At 38.6% G+C, this 17,949-nt stretch overlaps 1 protein-coding gene across 2 annotated transcripts in view; it reads left to right on the top strand.

Annotated features, from left to right (window-relative positions):
- The first annotated feature begins 889 nt into the window (after positions 1-889).
- Positions 890-17,949, top strand: part of ACBD6 (acyl-CoA binding domain containing 6) — a 193,966-nt gene continuing 176,906 nt past the window's right edge. The window contains exons 1-3 of one of the 2 annotated variants that reach the window (XM_065936972.1): positions 890-1,456; positions 8,385-8,449; positions 11,254-11,350. In XM_065936972.1, the coding sequence (XP_065793044.1) occupies positions 1,235-1,456; positions 8,385-8,449; positions 11,254-11,350 (384 nt within the window). In that variant the 5' untranslated portion in view covers positions 890-1,234. The remainder of the gene's footprint in view (positions 1,457-8,384; positions 8,450-11,253; positions 11,351-17,949) is intronic. The other variant, XM_065936971.1, reaches the window with a different exon arrangement.

The following is a 17,949-nucleotide window of genomic DNA, read 5'->3' as shown; positions in this document are numbered from 1 at the left end:
ATTAGTTATTGGTTATTTCCTTTGACACTATTATAGTCATGTCATAGTTTTTTGCAGTTTTCTAAGCTCCTATAGAGCAGAACTATGCAGGGCATTTTCAGTGTCATCTCTCAGTATCTGCCAAAGCACAGTGGCAAAGGCTGAGCTGGGAAGGAGCAACCTGCTAAGGGCCCTGGAGATGCGGTTCCGTAAACCTCTGACAGATGATGGTTATGAAAGCGTGGAAAGCAAGACATGGAGAGATTGGACTGATGGCCCAATCTCCCAAATTCTCTTTCACTATTTAAGTTAAAACCAAACTCTCCAGCATCGGATGCAGGCATCCAAGGACCTTTTGGGACCTTTTGGTTCAGGCTGTTAAAAAAAAAAAAAAAATCCGCCTGTAATGCGGGAGACCTGGGTTCGATCCCTGGGTTGGGAAGATCCCCTGGAGGACGCATGGCAACCCACTCTAGTATTCTTGCCTGGAGAATCCCATGAACAGAGGAGCCTGACGGGCTACAGTGCATCCGGTCGCAAAGATTCGGACAGACTGAGCGACTAGTCACAGCACAGGGACACAAAACCTGGGTGGGGCGGGCTCAGGCGGAACCTTCGTCCTCAGCTCCACGTTTCCCAGGACTCCACTTCTACCGATACACTCCCAAATACACGGCCTCCTTCCCCACCCCAGAAGGCCTAACCCGAGAATGGGTTCCGGTATTTTCAACGGAACGACTAACGGACACCTCAACGATTGAGGACAGTTTCTCCAAGCAGCGTTAGCCCAGCGCGGTCCCATAAGTCCCCCCACACTTCTACGGCCCAGAGCGGAACTAGCTGGAGTCCGGAACCCAGAGCGCGTGCTCCGCGTGGAGGCAGCCCAGCGCTCACCACGCCCCCGCCCCGCCCTACCCCTCCCTCGACACGCCCCCAGGCGCCTGCCCCCCGCCGCAGTTGTTCCGGGACCCCTGGCTGAGCTGCTCCCAGACCCCCACGCGGCGGGAGCGATCTGGGATAGCCCGAACTGCCTGTTAGCCTGAGGAAGCCGGAAGAGACCGGTTAGCGGGGGAGAGCAGCAGAGGGTGGCGGAGCCCTCCCTGCACGCCCAGGGAGACCAGGGGGATAGAGGGAGCGAGGCTGAGTTAGCGAGGGAGCGCGGGTTAGGTGAGCTTGGGTGCGACTTGAGCTCGGGACTGGTGGGCCAGGGCCCCACGCCGGCGTCACAGCCGGTCCGAAGAAGACAGGCGGACGCATGGCCTCGTCATTCCTGCCCTCGGGGGCCACCACGGGCGACAGTGGCGGAGAGCTGAGCTCGGGGGACGACTCCGGGGATGTGGAATCCCTCCAGAGCCCGGAGATCGAGGCCTCCAGGAGCCTGGCAGAGCTGTTTGAGAAGGCTGCAGCGCACCTCCAAGGCCTGGTGCCAGTGGCCAGCAGGGAGCAGCTCTTGTACCTGTATGCCAGGTACAAGCAGGTAAAGTAGCGGGGAGGGAGCATGACCGTAAGCCTTCTCTTTCCTCCAAAAACAGATGGTGAAAGTGCTTGGTTCATGGTCAGGTGTAATGAAGTTTGTATGTGTGTGTGTGTGTTTTAATCATTCTAAGGATTAACTTCATTTTGGACTGGGAAAGGACCTGTCTGCTGTCCTAGGAGCTAAATATTTTAGCTGACACTGAGCGACAGTTTTTCTGGGTCTTTCCCGACTTGTTTAGTGACCTTGCCCTTATGCCCTTCATCAGCTTCAGAACATTTACAAAATGGGTGAACAGTCAGAACCAGAACTAGCTTGTAGCTCCTGAGTCTAAGGCTCTGAAACTACCTGGAGGTATGGAAATACAATAATGTCCTATGAGACACATTTTATTTATCCTCAGAGAGTAATTGGGTTGGAAAAATTATTGCTGTATCATAATCAACAATACTTGTTTAGCATATTTTATAGCAAAACACTTGGGTGTTATGCCTGTGGGGGATTCAGAGAAGCAAAAACATCATGATACTTGCCATCAAGAGATTTACAGAAGTTACCTGAGGAGTTTAGATTTAAACATGTGAAAAATTGCCAACAAGAGTTAAAAGTTGAGGAAGACTCCAGCTTTTGGAATACTGGAAGCAATGGAGTTCTGAATAATAGCCCATTTTATGCTTCTTGTTTTCTATTTCCCCTTATATTCTTTAAAAAGAAATAGTCGTGGGGGTCCCTCTGTATCATAAACTGAATATACTGACTTGAGATGCAGATTCTTTTGAAGATCGATGAATATCCGTTAAAGTGACCTGAGAGATGTAGTTGTCGGGACAAATGGTATAAATTATAGTGTTCAATGAAAACTGCCCCTGAATTGGCCTCAAAATTTTTTCTCTTGTAAAAGTTCTGGATATCTATTTTCTCATTAGTCCTGTCCTAATAACATTAAAATGAGACTTTCAATTACTTAACAAGAATTTATTGAGCATTGTGTTTGGACCAGTAACATGGCTGACTGATGATTCTCTGGGCAGGATAAGACTAATTTTCTCCACATTTCCAAGAAACATTGTTTTCCTCGTTATGACGTATCTTTATTGATATTGGCATCAGCACCGTTAAATATCTGATACCAAGTCATCAGTGAACTGTCATCACCTGCCAGCTGGTCACCATTCTGTCTCAGGTGTACTTCATCCAGATAGTCTGGAAGAGGTGTGCATTCCTCACCCTCTTGACGTTAGAGTGTTTAGCGATATTCTGTATCTGGAAATAAAATTCCTTTTTATGAGAGAACAATTACTAGAGAATTAGAGAATAAGAGTATGCTTACTTAGGCATGTTAGGACATACAGTGTTCATCAGTATATTCTAAATGTTTCTGTCAATTTTGTTTCTATCAGAATTCTGTGGCGGTATTAAAAATAGCAGTCTGTGATCGAATAACAGAGTTGAGAATTCAATATAATTCATGCATAGTGGATCAAAATTTCTCGTAACATAATGACATTTCTCATAAAATTGGCTTTTCTCATAATTTCACTTTCTATTCCAAATAGCACTGTATTTTGTGTGCAGGAGAAAGCTAAAAATAAACTGAGCTGTGAACCTTGTTTTCTCAGGCAGAGACCTAAACTTACCTAACATAATAGTTCTCTTAGTCTCAGATAAGCCAGTGGATCCACTAGCATCTTTTAGTGGATTTGAAAAGATCACAGCAGTTAACATTCATCGGCCTGCACTGTGCCAACAAAAGGTAACTGACTGACACCTGTGAAAACCCGAGGACAATGAAAATTTCAAACTCCTGTTGAGATTGCAGCACCAGCACAGGTGGGGATGCTCAACACATCTTCCTACTTTAACCTGGGTACCCTTGACTCAGTGGCATTTACCACTGGCTACCTTGATTGAAACAGTCTGTTTCAGGGGCCCTGAAAATATCATGTATATCTTAGAACAGAGTTTAGGTGATGCTCTGTCAAAGTGCTACATTTTATAACTCTGTGTCATAGCTTAGGATTCATTATCTAATGATTTGAAAAGTGTTACTAATGATGTCCTAGAATCCTGTAGTTTTATTTATCCAGTATTTTCTGGATCCAGAACTGTTCTTTGAATTTTGGAATACAAAAGCTTCTGTGTCAGGATACAGAGTCAGCTGCTGAACTTTTCTTTTCATCTCACATAATGGGCTGGAGGTGGGTGATCTAGGGCTGATAGGGTGCTCTGCTTCTTGTAATCATCCAGGGGCTCAGTCTTTTTCTGTCTTGTAGTTTAGCCCTTCTCTAGGGCAGCAGTTCTCAAACTGTGGTCTACAGACCCCCCTGAGAATCCCTCAGACTTCAGAGAAGATAAAGTCAAGACTATTTTCATAATAATACTAAGACGCTACAGGCATACCTCAGAGATATGAGAGTTTGGTTCTAGACCACTGCAGTGAAGCAAATATCACAATAAAGTGAGTCACATGAATTTTTTGGTTTCCCAATGCATATAAAAATTGAAGTGTTCATCGCTCAGTCATGTCCAACTCTTTGCGACCCCATGGACTGTAGCCCACAAGGCTCCTCTGTCTGTGGAATTCTCCAGGCAAGGATACTGGAGTGGATTGCCATTTCTTTCTCCAATATAAAAGTTATGTCTACACTATACTCTAGTCTATTAAGTGTGCAGTAGCGTTATGTCTAAAAAAATATGCATACCTCAGTTAAAAAATACTTTATTGCTAAAAAGTGCTAACCATCGTCTAAGCCTTCAATGACTTGTAATCTTCTTGCTAGTGGAGAGTTTGATATATTGGGAGAATTAGCAAAATGTGACCTAGAGGCATGAGGTGAGCTAATGCTATTGGGAAAATGGTGCCAGTAAACTTGCTTGATACCGGGTATGCACAAGCCTTCAATTTGTGAAAAATGCAGTGTCTGCCAAGCACAGTAAAGCGAGGTGCGTTTGTCTTTGCCTCTTTCTGTGCTGTCGTGGTGGAGGAAACGGCTGGTGTGTTGGCATGAGTCAGGGCAGTGGCAGCAGTAGTATTTCTTAACTTTTTAAATTTTTTTTTTTTTTTTTTTTTACCACTGTGTGCTCTGAATTTAAGTTGGACCATAAAGAAAGCTGAGTGCCGAACAATTGATGCTTTTGAACTGTGGTGCTGGAGAAGATGCTTGAGAGTCCCTTGGACTGCAAGGAGATCCAACCAGTCCATCCTAAAGGAGATCAGTCCTGGGTGTTCATTGGAAGGACTGATGTTGAAGCTGAAACTCCCAGTACTTTGGCCACCTCATGTGAAGAGCTGAGTCATTTGAAAAGACCCTGATGTTGGGAAAGATTGAAGGCAGGAGGAGAAGGGGATGACAGAGGATGAGATGGTTAGATGGCATCACCAAGTCAATGGACATGAATTTGGGTGGACTCTGGGAGTTGGTGATGGACAGGGAGGCCCGGCATGCTGCGGTTCATGGGGTCGGACACAACTGAGTGACTGAACTGACTGACTCTGAATTTAAAAAGAAAAAGGCCAGTTTCACTTTAAAATGCCTTTGATAAAGCAGCAAAACTTAACTGATTTTATTTAATTTTAACTCTTGAATACAAGTCTTTTTAATGTTGTATGTGATGGAATAGGGGTACACACCAAATATGTCTCCTGCATACTGAATTATTGTTGGCTGTTTTGAAGAAAAAGGCCTGTGTAAATTTTGAGTTGCAAAGTTGAGCTACCCACTTTTCCCAACATACATGATTTTTACTTAATACAGCAACCTACAGATAAACTATGCTTATTCAAGCTTGAGTATTTGGCATACAGTTTCTTGAAAATGAGAGAAGTTAGACTGTCACTTAAAGGAAAACAACTGCTGGTATTTGTTGCAAGTGACAACGTTTGAGCCTTCAAGTGAAAATTAGGTTTGGAAAATCTGTACCTGCCACCTGATCTTGACAGGTTCCTAATACTGAAAAATGTTTTTGATAAATTAGTGCTGGCTTTAGTGATTATGAACTTTTACTGTTGTGTATATAATGAAATAGGTCAACATTTGGAAGATCTGCATAACTCAGTGAACTATTTTCAGATGTTGCAGGAAATGAAGTTACAAATTATGTGTGGATAGAAGATGCATTCAAAGTAAGCCAGTCAGACCAATGGATTTTAATGTAACAGTATAAAAAATTTGTTGATACGGTTTCAGATTCCACACTGTGAAAAAAAGAAAAGAAAGTGAAGTCGCTCAGTTGTGTCTGATACTTTGTGACCCCATAGACTGTTGTCTGCTAGGCCCCTCCATCCATGGGATTTTCCAGGCAAGAATACTGGAGTGGGTTGCCATTTCCCTCTCCAGGGGATCTTCCAGACTCAAGGATCGAACCCAGGTCTCCCACATTGCGGGCAGATGCTTTACCATCTGAGCCATCAGGGAAGAATCTTTTAAGAAGCTATCCTTGAAGAAACTGCCACTTGTTGAGATTTGGTGTGATATCAAAGAAGATTATCTACAATTACCTCAAAATGCTACTAAAATACTTCTGTCTTTTCTAACAATGTACCTGTGTGAAGTTGTTTTCTTCATCCAAAACTATATCACAATGGACTGAATGCAGAAGTAGAATACACCTGCCTTCTATTAAGGCAGATAGTAAAGAGATGTGCAAAATGTAAAACAGTGTCACTTTCCTCACTAAATATTTTTTGCCTTAAAATATATAGTCACTTTTCATAAAATTTTGTTGTTTATGTTAACATGTAACAAGTTTATTATTTTTAAAATTAATGCACATTTTAAAATATCTTTTCATTTCTAATCTGGTAAATATTGATTGATATAATCCACATAAACAAAAACTCTCTGGGGGCTCAGTCTCTAAGAGTGTAAAGGGATTACAAGACCAAAAAGTTTTAGAACTGCTGCAGTAAGATTGTCTTTCCATGATCAGTTCTAGCCTGGGCAGAGGGAAAGGGAACAAGTCCCTCTTTCTTTTTAAGGAAGATATTTATATCACTTTTACACGCATCCAGTTCCCTGGGCCTCGACTGAAGTTGCATGGCCACAAAATGTTCAGCTCAATGATCTTGTGTCTGGCTGAGACTTCTATCACTGTAGGAGAAATGATGGATAGGCATTGGCATTTGTTTCTGCCACTGGCTATTGTCTGGTTGAAAAAACACAATAACCACTATTTTTATGATGCCTAGTAGTTATCTCATTTCCTATTTCTAACAATCCAGTAGTTCAAGTGATTTTATTTATTTATTTTATTTTTTTCAAGTGATTTTAGAGATGCCGGAATGGAAGCCTGGATTCTATGTATCATACGAAACAGACTGAAGTATAGTAGAGGAGTATTGGACTTTGGTGTCAGTCCTGGAGTCAAGTTTTGACTCCTGATTCAAGATTTATAAATGTGTGAGCAGTGACAGTCCTCCTCAGCTTCTCTGTACTCATTTATAGAATAAGTACGTAACGACAAGCCTAACAGGATGTTGTGTGGCTCCTTTGACTTATGTGAAGCTTTTGGTTTATGGTGATTGTCTAAGAAATGCAGCTCCTGCTCTTTCATCCTTTTTTCTCCCTGTCCCTTCCTCACTGGACTGCCCCTGTGTCACTGTACATTTTAATTATGACCAGAGAGCCATGTGATTAATTACTAAGCAAATAATAGAGATGATAGTTATTAGGAAATCAGAGCTGAATGAGATCATTGTAGACTGAAAGGGTTCCTTAGAATCTGAACCTTGAATGGTACTGAAAGGAGGTGTAGCATTTTAAAAAGTGGAGGGAAGAAGGTGAAGGCTTTTCATTTGAGAGAAATAGCATGAGAAAAATAGAATAAAAATGAAAATTCTTAAGGCAGTTGAGTAGACCAGTCTGGTTAATGAGTAGACCATCATTTTGATTTTAGCCAAATGCATGTGTTAGGAGTATCAGGAGGTAGTGGGAAGGTCCCAGAGAAGTAGGTAGAGTTCAGATTGTGGTATTTAGCTTTAGGGAGATAGTGGGTAGGTATTTTGTTGAACACATGCCTAATGTATACATTCCATATGCAACAAACATTTCTTTTTTTTTTTTTTTTACTGCCTTCAGCTAGACACTATGTTATGTGCAATGAGTGGGTTAAGAATAGTTTCTTAGAGTTTATTCTTATAGAAAGATGAGACTACACAAACCTTGCTAACACAAGGGAAATGTGAAAAGTGCCGTCACAGAGAGGGAGAAAGTGTGAGAGTTCATCAGAAAGGGAGATTACCGGTGGCAGGGGTACTCGAGGTGTGCAGTAAATTCTCACTTGTGTGAATTTCATTTATGCTTATTCCTAATGAAAATAATCACTGTGTAGTTTAAGAAAAGATTATTGTGGAATAGATAGAATTTATAGAATTTGTTGCTGAGAACTTTGAAATTTTTTCATGGCTTTTAGCATCTAAATTTATACTGACTAGTTTCATAAACTTGAAAATAGTGTGTTTTATTCTGGAGTTTGAGAGAGAAAATGCTGATAGTGTTGAGAATCAGCATAAACAGACTATGATGAATTCTGATAAACTGTACTTTAAAGCTTGTTTATTGCATATTTAAAAATTCTTCTACATTATAAATGGTAGCACGATTACAAAATCTGTCATTTGTTTTATATATGTACATGTATATACAATTTGTTTAATTTAGGAATGTAACTGTTTATCATTCATTTTTTAAATGTGTTGTACTGTTAGTTAACAGTTGTTTAATGCAATAAGCCAAAGCAGCCTCTATTTAAAGTTTATTTTTTTAGTTTGCTTTTGCAAAGAATGTTACATTTTATTATTTTATATAGTTGTAGATATTTTCTAACCTATAGTTACAAAGTATATGTAATAGATTTAAAAATTAAAATTTTCTCAGGCAGTTCTTTGAAAAATAAGTTCTTGATTTTATCTCTGCCCACCCCCTTCATTTAGGTCAAAGTTGGAAATTGCAATACACCTAAACCAAGCTTCTTTGACTTTGAAGGAAAGCAAAAATGGTAAGAAATTCTTGGGATCTAATATGGTTGTTGTAAAGGGTTTAGGTGTTTAGGAATTAGAAAGTAGTGAGCAGATTAAAGAATTATTTTTATATTAATCTCTTTCTGCTGTAGGCAGTGCTAATGATAGGCAGTTGGCAGAGAGATTAAAAGAAGCCGATTTTAGATAAGTCTTCTAAAGGATTCTTAATGCTTTGATGTTGGTATATAAGTAGTTCACAACCGATATACATTCCTCACATGAATCACTTCTTAGAGAGTGACGTAAGAGCTGTTGCTTGAAATTTTCCTTCCTTATCATACAGCCCCTAATGGGTCACTGCATCTCTCTGAAGGGATCTTGGAAGAAGGTCAGGAGGATGGGAAGGGAGAAGAGCAGGCAAATCCCCATATTTTACTCTTTTTTCCCCTCCCCAGTTTTTTCTCCTCATCTCTAATGCTCTTCTGTTCCTTGCCTACCATGGTAAAGAAGTACTTCTAATAACCTCTTGAGCAGAGGGAGAAAGAAAAATAGATACTGAGCCTACTTTCCTGAATACATAGAAAGATTATGCCCTCCTAGAGTTTTTTTTTTAATTATAATTCAGAGATTACATCCTGTCATATGAGGCCTTATGTCCTCCTACCTTGTTTAAGTGAAAAGAGAGAAATCATATACAGTAGGGAAACTTATAGAAGAAAGGACTTTGGAGCATCCGCCTGAAATTAAAAGTAGAGAGGGAGGGTTTAAAAAGAAAAGGTTAAATATGGTTGTAGAGAGAAGAAGCACTGAAACTGGATTCTCACCTTCTTTCTAGAGCAGTGCTCCTCAAAATGTGGTTCCCTGAACAAGTTGCCTGTCTGGGAACTGTTTGTCACCCAGCTGTGAGGAGGTGTAGATCTTGAACCTGAAATGCCAATTAGTCATGTCATTAAGCACAATTATTTAGTTCAGCTGACTTCTTTTGTGTAGAACATTCTCACTGAAGGAAGCTGTGCTTTGATTTTCTTTCTGGCTCAAGCTTCCTATGCTGATGATAACAAATAGTTCTCTGACTGGCATTTTATTACTGTTAAAAGACTACCTGATGTATATTTTGTGAGTTTTTAAATTTATGAATTATAACTTCACCATTACTTTCTCCCCTGCGTTTTCCTATTTTTTTCATTGTTTTTAGTAGTTTTTAAAAGTTTAGACTTTACAACTATAAAAATTCAGGCAAGAATCATCAATAGATGCCGAAACCATTAGATGAAAAACAACTCGGTAACAATATTCACACAATCTGATCCAGAATTTCCTTATTAATTACAAAGAGAAAACCTGGAGATACTGCTTGTACTAAGTCCTGACTCATCACTAATGATGGGACAAACTGCTGTCACGGGCCCCCTGATGTGATGAATTGTAAGTGACATTTCACCTATATGTTGCACTTGCAACACCTGATTCTAATCATGATTAATCATTTTTGGCAAGAAAACTCTCTAGGTGAGGAAACAGTCAGACAAATGCAAATTGAAAGATTTTTTATAAAACACCTGGTTTGAACTGTTAAAAAAAAATATCAGTATCATGGAAGACAAAAAGACTAAACATACTTGAAACTCAGTGTTAGGTGTGAGTCTTGATTGGCTCCTCATCTGGAAAAACTATAAAGAACATTTTGGGAAAATCTAAATACAGTTCATATACATTTATTTAATAGTATTAAATAATGAAATTACTTTGAAGAATGTATATTTGGGGTAAAGTGTTAGCAATGTATACAAGTAAATTTCAAGAGATTAAAAATAAATTTAGGAAACCTCAGAAAGATGTTATGTCCATGGTAAGAGCAGGAAGGTAATGGGAAAACTCTGAGACTGAGTTATCTTTTACAGTGGATCAGTGACTGTACCTCCCAGTTGGAGGTAGAAAGAATTGGCAGGGAAAAGCCAAGAAGGAGGCCTGGTCTAGCAGCTGGCAGAAAAGAAGAAAAGGAGCGTGCAGAAGGGGGCTCAGGACTAAACTATTGCTCTTGGTTATTGAACTGCAGGAAGCCCCTACCTTCTCATTCATTAGTACTCTTTTCTCTGTCTTCGCTGCCCCCTCACTTTTGAAGTCCCTGCCCAAGGCCTCAGGATCTACTACTGGCAGCTTAGATATGAGATAACAGCAGGAGGGAAAGGTGTACTTCTCAAACCTTAAAATAAGAAGTTTGAAGCATTTCCCACAGAATATTGTTTTATGTGATGAACAGTGAACATATTATTGAAATGCCATAAACACAGTAATTCATTAGATGGGAACTACTCCCATTGTCTGTAGACCATATGTTCTCAGCAGGGGTGAAATTTGGGTTTGAGGGAGTTTTAAAATCTTAGATATTACAATAGTTTATGTCTTCTTAAATTCACCAAATATGCCATATATATTTTAAAATTTCATGGGAAGGGTGATTAGGGAGAAAAAGTATCTACAAGGGCTCCTTAGGTGGACTGATAAGGTCAGTATTGCTATGGACCAATGTAAAGGCAAAAAGAGAAGGCTGTGTGTCTATGGCTTATTACGTAGCCATTTATTATTGTTATTATTATTGTAAAAATAACATTATTACATTACAATTTTACATTGTAATGTAATATTACATGTAATGTAATGTAATATTGTAATATTACATTACAATAAATAACATTATTATTGTAATAAATAACATTTATTATTATTATTATTACATCTTGTGACCATTAAAAACGTGTGCCTTTTTCTTAATAATAACAAGAAATATACTGTTTGTGTTTCTTACATCATTAATGATAGGCCATTTTGTATATTGCTACAGGGAAGCGTGGAAAGCGCTTGGTGATTCAAGCCCCAGCCAAGCAATGCAGGAATATATTGCTGTCGTTAAAAAATTAGATCCAAGTTGGAATCCTCAGGTAAGACTTAATGATTATAAATAACACTCTCCAAAAAACCACCATCTTTCTCTCAAATAAATGTTAAAACTAAGCTGTAGGCTTAAGTAACATCCTTTGAGTTTTATTTTCTCAAATAGAAAGATTATAAAGTTATTATAATATTTATCTAAAAATACTATTGCTTACATGTTAATATAGCCAGCTACTGATACTGAGAACTCTGAATTGTGGAGAATTTTTACAAGCATAATTGTAAATCATGTAAAAGTTCAGTTCATTTTAGAATTTGAAAGAGTGTAACTTGAGATCATATTATTACCTTGAGAAATGGTAGGATTCTCTCTTTTTTTTTTTTTTTTTTCTTTTTTGTGAGCACCTTTTATTCAAGTACAAAATGCTTATTGATAGGGGTAAAATATGACTGACATACTTTCTGTTACTATGTAGTTTAAGGTACATTATAAGGCTTCCCTGATAGCTCAGCTGGTAAAGAATCTGCCTGCAATGCTGGAGACCTGGGTTTGATCCCTGGGTTGGGAAGATCCCCTGGAGAAGGGAACAGCTACCCATCCAGTATTCTGGCCTGGAGAGTTCCATGGACTCTATAGGCCATGGGGTCTCAAAGAGTTGGACACAATGGAGTGACTTTCACTTGACAAGGTATATTATAGAAGATAAAACATATGAAAAATAGAGTAATAGTATAAAACAATAATAAGGTGAGTGCTAAGTTATCCAGTGGAAGAAGAGATTACTTTGGACTTTGGGGGAACTTGTTTCATTGTTACATATTTATTACCAGTATGTGATGGAATCTTAAAATGTCAGAGTTATAAGGAACCTTAAAGATGTAAATGTTATGACATATAAAATATATATCTTAATTATGAGTACAAAGTGGGAAAACTAACCAACTTAGGATATCTCTAATGATATGACTGCTATAAAACATCATTTGTATACAGATATATACCATGAAGGTTGTGAAAGGACTTAAAAATCTGAAATTCAGTGGTGAGAACAAGTGCCTCTCTGAACTGAACTCAGCCTGAATACAGATGGCACAATATTTTAAAAAGAACAAAAACAAGACTTGAATTTGTATGCCTTTAAGTGAGTCCTTACTCTTCAGGTCCAGCCGCTGTGGTCTCAGTTCTTCCCTATTGACTTATACTTGACTCTTTCTGATTGCCTGGCTTTATGTAGGCATTTGAGTTTATAACTTTTGATAAATGACAGAATTTATGGCTTCTTCAGTGCCTTAATTCTAAGTAAAATTCCATTAACTATGACTGTTACAAATGCTTGCACAGTCCATGTCGTTAAGATAGTTCTTCCTTATGGAAACCCAAATGGACATTAAGGATGTTTTAAAAAAAATCTATATCTTACCTATTTAATTTATGAAACTTGAGTAAACAGAGCCAAAGATACATACCTTTCAAGTAAAAATGATTCTTTAATACATAATTCTAAAAATATGTTAACATCATAATCTAGTTGTAAAGAGAACTTTTTTGTTTCATTTACATTTTAATTTTTAGTTTAAACACTCTGAGCTGGTACCTTTGACTCACAGCTTTTTTCCCCACATGTTTTTGATTGGTGTGGGACTGGACCCTAATCTCAATCTCAAGAGATTTGATATTTAGTTCATTGTCTTTTAGGTTAAAAGAATCATTTTCTTTTGATATTTGCTTCTGAAGATGATGAAATAATAACAGCTCTCATGCTGAATGTGTCCTTTGCATATATTGCCCTTTGAAATCGTCTTAAGAATTTTAAGACATAGAAACTATTATTGTCTGCCTTTTAAAAAAGGAAATTCAGGCACAGAGAGGCTTAGTAACTTGCTCAGATTAGCCAGCTAATAAATGATATTGCTGGGATTTGGACCTATGCCTGTATAAGTCCACATCCCCACTCTTAACCACTCTGCTCTCTGTTCCATAGCTGACATTATGTGTATTAGGAAAAAGCTTGTGGGGAGGGAGTGATGGGGGGTGGATGAATTGGGAGATTGGGATTGACATACAACACTACCTTTGTATGAAATAGATAATTTAGGGGAACCTACTTTATTGCACAGGGAACTCTGCTTGGTGCTCTGTGGTAAGCTAAATGGGAAGAAAATCCCCAAAAAAGGGGATATACGTACGGCTAATTCACTTTGCTGTACGGCAGAAACTGACATAGTAGCATAAAGCAACTATACTCCAGTTAAAAAAACAACAACAGCCCTAAACCTGATGAGAGACCCTGCGCTAGAACCATCTTGCTAAACTTCTTATGTAGGCATTTGAGTTTATAACTTTTGATAAATGACAGAATTTATGATTTCTTACCTTCAATACCTTATTCATCACCTCCCATGTTGATCATGTTTTTTTGTGTGTGTCTATAGTGAGAACACTTGAAATCTACTCTCTAAGCAGATTTCATGTACAGAATACATTGTTATTAATTAGTGTGTTTATTGGTAACTAATAATAGTACATTATACTGTCTTGATATAACTTTTTTAAAGTTTTAAAAGTAGCACAAGGAACTCTTGGATGGCGTTTGTCTAGTTATGCCAGTTGTTTACACTTGTTTTCATTTTCTGTCTTCCTGTACATACATATAAATAAGTTTTCTCTGAATTATTATTTTTGAACCATTTTAGAGGAGTTATAGACATCATGTCCCTTTACTGGTTAATACTTCAATACATTACTATACTGCAATTATTAAAATTGGTCATTGGTGGTTTTTTTTTTTTTGGTGTCAAGAGTACCTATAAGGCATGAGTGTGTATGTGTGTGTATGTATGTGTAGATATGTGTTAAGATAAAAATTATAGATGTATATTTAAGGTATACAACATGATTTATGTGTATATACCTAGTGAAATTATTACTATAGCTGAACTAACTAATACATCGTCTCTCATAGTCGCCTTTTCTCTCTGTGTGTGTGAGAAGAGCAGCTGATATTTACCCTCTTAGCATATTTCCAGTATTCAGTACAGTATTATTAACTGGAGTCATTATGCCTGTAGCAGACTTATTCATCCTACAGAACTGCCACTTTGTACCCTTTGACCAGTATCTCCCCATTTTCCCTAGCCACTGGGAAACACCATTCTATTTCTGTGTCTGTGAATTTGACTTTTTCATTTTTTTAGATTCTACATATAAGTGAGATCATATGATATTTGTCTTTCTCTGTCTGGCTTATTTTACTTAGCATGGTGTCCTCCCAGTTCATCTGTATTGTCAGAAATGGCAGGATTTTCTTTTTTCTCATGGCTAAATAATGTTCCATTGCTTGTGTGTAGATACACACACAGCACATCTTGTTTATACATTCATCCATACATGGACACTCGGGTCTTTCCATATATTGGCTATTGTGAATAATGCTCAATAAACAATGAGAGAGCGGATGTCTGAGGTTCTGATTTCATTTCTTTTAGATGTATACCCAGAGGTGAGATTGCTGGATCATATGGGAGTTCTATTTTTAATTTTTTGAAGAACCCATGATGTTTCCATCATGGCTATACCAATTTACATTCCTACTGACAGATAACAATGATACTCTTTTCTCAAAATCAGGAATTTTAACATTCATTCAATATTATTTTCAAATTCATAGTCCATATTTCAGTTTATCATTAATCTAAAATGTCTTTCACAGTTATTTTAAAAAATTCTGATCAATCGTCCAATCCAGGTTCGTGCATTGCATCTAGTTGCCATGTCTCTTTAGTCTCCTTTAATCTGAAGTGGTTTTTCAGCCTTTCCTTCTTGACTGTCATGTTTTTGAAGAGTATAGGCCAGTTAGTTTGTAGAGTGGCTCTCAATTTGGATTTGTCGGATATTTCCTCTTAATTAGATTGGGTCATTACATTTTTGGCAGGAATACCACAGAATTGTGTTCTTCTCTGTGCATTATACCGGAAGATACATGATGTCTGTTTGTCCCCAAATTGGTTATATTAACTTTAATTACTTGCTAAGGTGGTGTCTGTCAGATTTCTCTACTGTAACATTTCTCCCTGCCCCCATTGAAATTATTGAGTAATTTGTGGGGTGATACTCTGAGACTGTGTAAATATCCTTTTCCTAATCAGATTTCACCCACTAGTTTTAATATCCATTAACGGTATTCTAACTCCATCATTCCTTCTGCATTTATCATTTGGCATTCTACTGTGAGGATGGGATTTCCCTTCTCCCCTATTTATTTATTTACTCATTTCCAAAAACTGAAAGGATTCTACCCTACTTGCAAGCTAATAAGACAGCCCATTACTATTTCTTAGATACTGGCAGAGGTACAAGACTCCTGGGTCTGAGCCAAAGGACTTTATTATTCATGGCATGGCAAACAACATGAGCTTTATTGGAGTCGCGTCACGTTCTTGTGTCCCCTGAGTCCCACAGGGCTGACACAGGTGGGCCTAGATGGATTCCTGCACATGCAGTGTGCTGTGCCATAGGGAAGGAGCACTAAGCTTTGGGGATTCATCACTTTCATAGCAGGTAGAAGCAAGCCTGCTGTTTTTCAGGGGTGTCGAAGAAATTACCTCATCCCTGATGGTGGCTTACTGTACACACAACACTGAGAAAAGGCCAAGATAGAAGTAATCAGAGCCTGGCGTACTAAACATGAATGTGCAGGGGTGCTCAGGGCCCCTGATGGATTGCCTCACCCATTATAGTCAAGAATATACTCATAGATTTGTGTTTTATTCAATAGTAATATCATTTACCATCATTGTTGGCCACTGAAAGCTATTCACGATGGCTCCCATGTCCTTTTGATATGTCCCCATCATTCTTTGAACACTTTTTTTTTTCTCTCTCTCTTTTTTTTTTTCCATTTATTTTTGTTCGTTGGAGGCTAATTACTTTACAATATTGTAGTGGTTTTTGCCATACATTGACATGAATCAATCATGGATTTACATGTGTTCCCCATCCCGATCCCTCCCCCCCCACCTCCCTCTCCATCTCATCCCTCTGGGTCTTCCCAGTGCACCAGGCACGAGCACCCATCTCATGCATCCAACCTGGGCTAGTGATCTGTTTCACCCTTGATAGTATACTTGTTTCAGTGCTCTTCTCTCTGAACATCCCACTCTCGCCTTTTCCCACAGAGTCCAAAAGTCTGTTCTGTACATCTGTGTCTCTTTTTCTGTTTTGCATATAGGGTTATCGTTACCATCTTTTTAAGTTCCATATATATGCATTAGTATACTGTATTGGTCTTTATCTTTCTGGCTTACTTCACTCTGTATAATGGGCTCCAGTTTTATCCATCTCATTAGAACTGATTCAAATGAATTATTTTTAATGGCTGAGTAATATTCCATAGTGTATATATACCACAGCTTTCTTATCCATTCGTCTGCTGATGGGCATCTAGGTTGCTTCCATGTCCTGGCTATTATAAACAGTGCTGCGATGAACATTGGGGTGCACGTGTCTCTTTCAGATCTGGTTTCCTCAGTGTGTATGCCCAGGAGTGGGATTGCTGCGTCATATGGCAGTTCTATTTCCAGTTTTTTAAGGAATCTCCACAACTGTTCTCCATAGCAGCTGTACTAGTTCGCATTCCCACCAACAGTGTAAGAGGGTTCCCTTTTCTCCACATCTTCTCCAGCATTTATTGCTTGTAGACTTTTGGATAGCAGCCATTCTGACTGGCGTGTAATGGTACCTCATTGAGGTTTTGATTTGCATTTCTCTGATAATGAGTGATGTTGAGCCTCCCACTTTTCTTTCTGGCGTGTTTCAGGCTGTATCAGTCTCCTAGGGTTGCCATAGCAAAGTACCACAAACTAGTAGTTTATAGTTTAAAACAGCAGAAATTCTCTCACAGTATAGGAGGCCTGAAATTACGATGTTAGTAGAGCCATGGTCTCTTTGAAAGCTTCAGGGAAGAATCCTTCCTTGCCTCTCAGTACTTCTGGTGGTCTCAGAGAGTCCCTAGTTTGGCAGGATAGCTCCAGTTTCTATCTCTGCTCACATGGCCTTTCCCCACCCCATGTCTCTATCCAGACTGCCCTTACTTTCCCTTATATAAACAACCTGTCATTGGATTCAGGGCTCACCTTAAACCTCATCTTAACTTTTCCCCCTAGGTTTATTGAGATGTAATTGACATGTAACATTTTGTAAATTTAATGTACACACACACACGTTGATTTGACACATATGTGTTGCAAAATCAGTACCACCATAGCTAACACCTCTACCATGTCACATAATGTTTATATTTTGTGGTGAGAACATTGAAGATCTACTCCTTTAGTAACTTTCAAGTATGTAATACAGTGTTATTAACCATAATCACCATACTGTACATTAGATCCCCAGAACTTATTCATCTTATAACTTGAAGTTTGTACCTTTGACCAACATTTTCCCCATTCTCAACCCCACCTCCCAGGCCCTTGGTAAAAACCATTCTACTCTTCGTTTCTGTGAGTTTGGCTTTTTTAGGTTTCACATGTAAGTGATGTTATGTAGTATTTGTCTTTCTCTGACTTTTTTCACTTAGAATAGTACCTTCAAGGTCCATTCATTTTGTTGCAAATGGCAAGATTTCCTTTCTCGTGACTGAAT

The sequence above is a fragment of the Muntiacus reevesi genome, chromosome 5, assembly GCF_963930625.1.
Source record: "Muntiacus reevesi chromosome 5, mMunRee1.1, whole genome shotgun sequence".
Taxonomy (NCBI): Eukaryota; Metazoa; Chordata; class Mammalia; order Artiodactyla; family Cervidae; genus Muntiacus; species Muntiacus reevesi.
The sequence above is the reverse complement of the archived record's forward strand: the minus strand, read 5'-3'. Positions and strand labels throughout refer to the sequence as shown.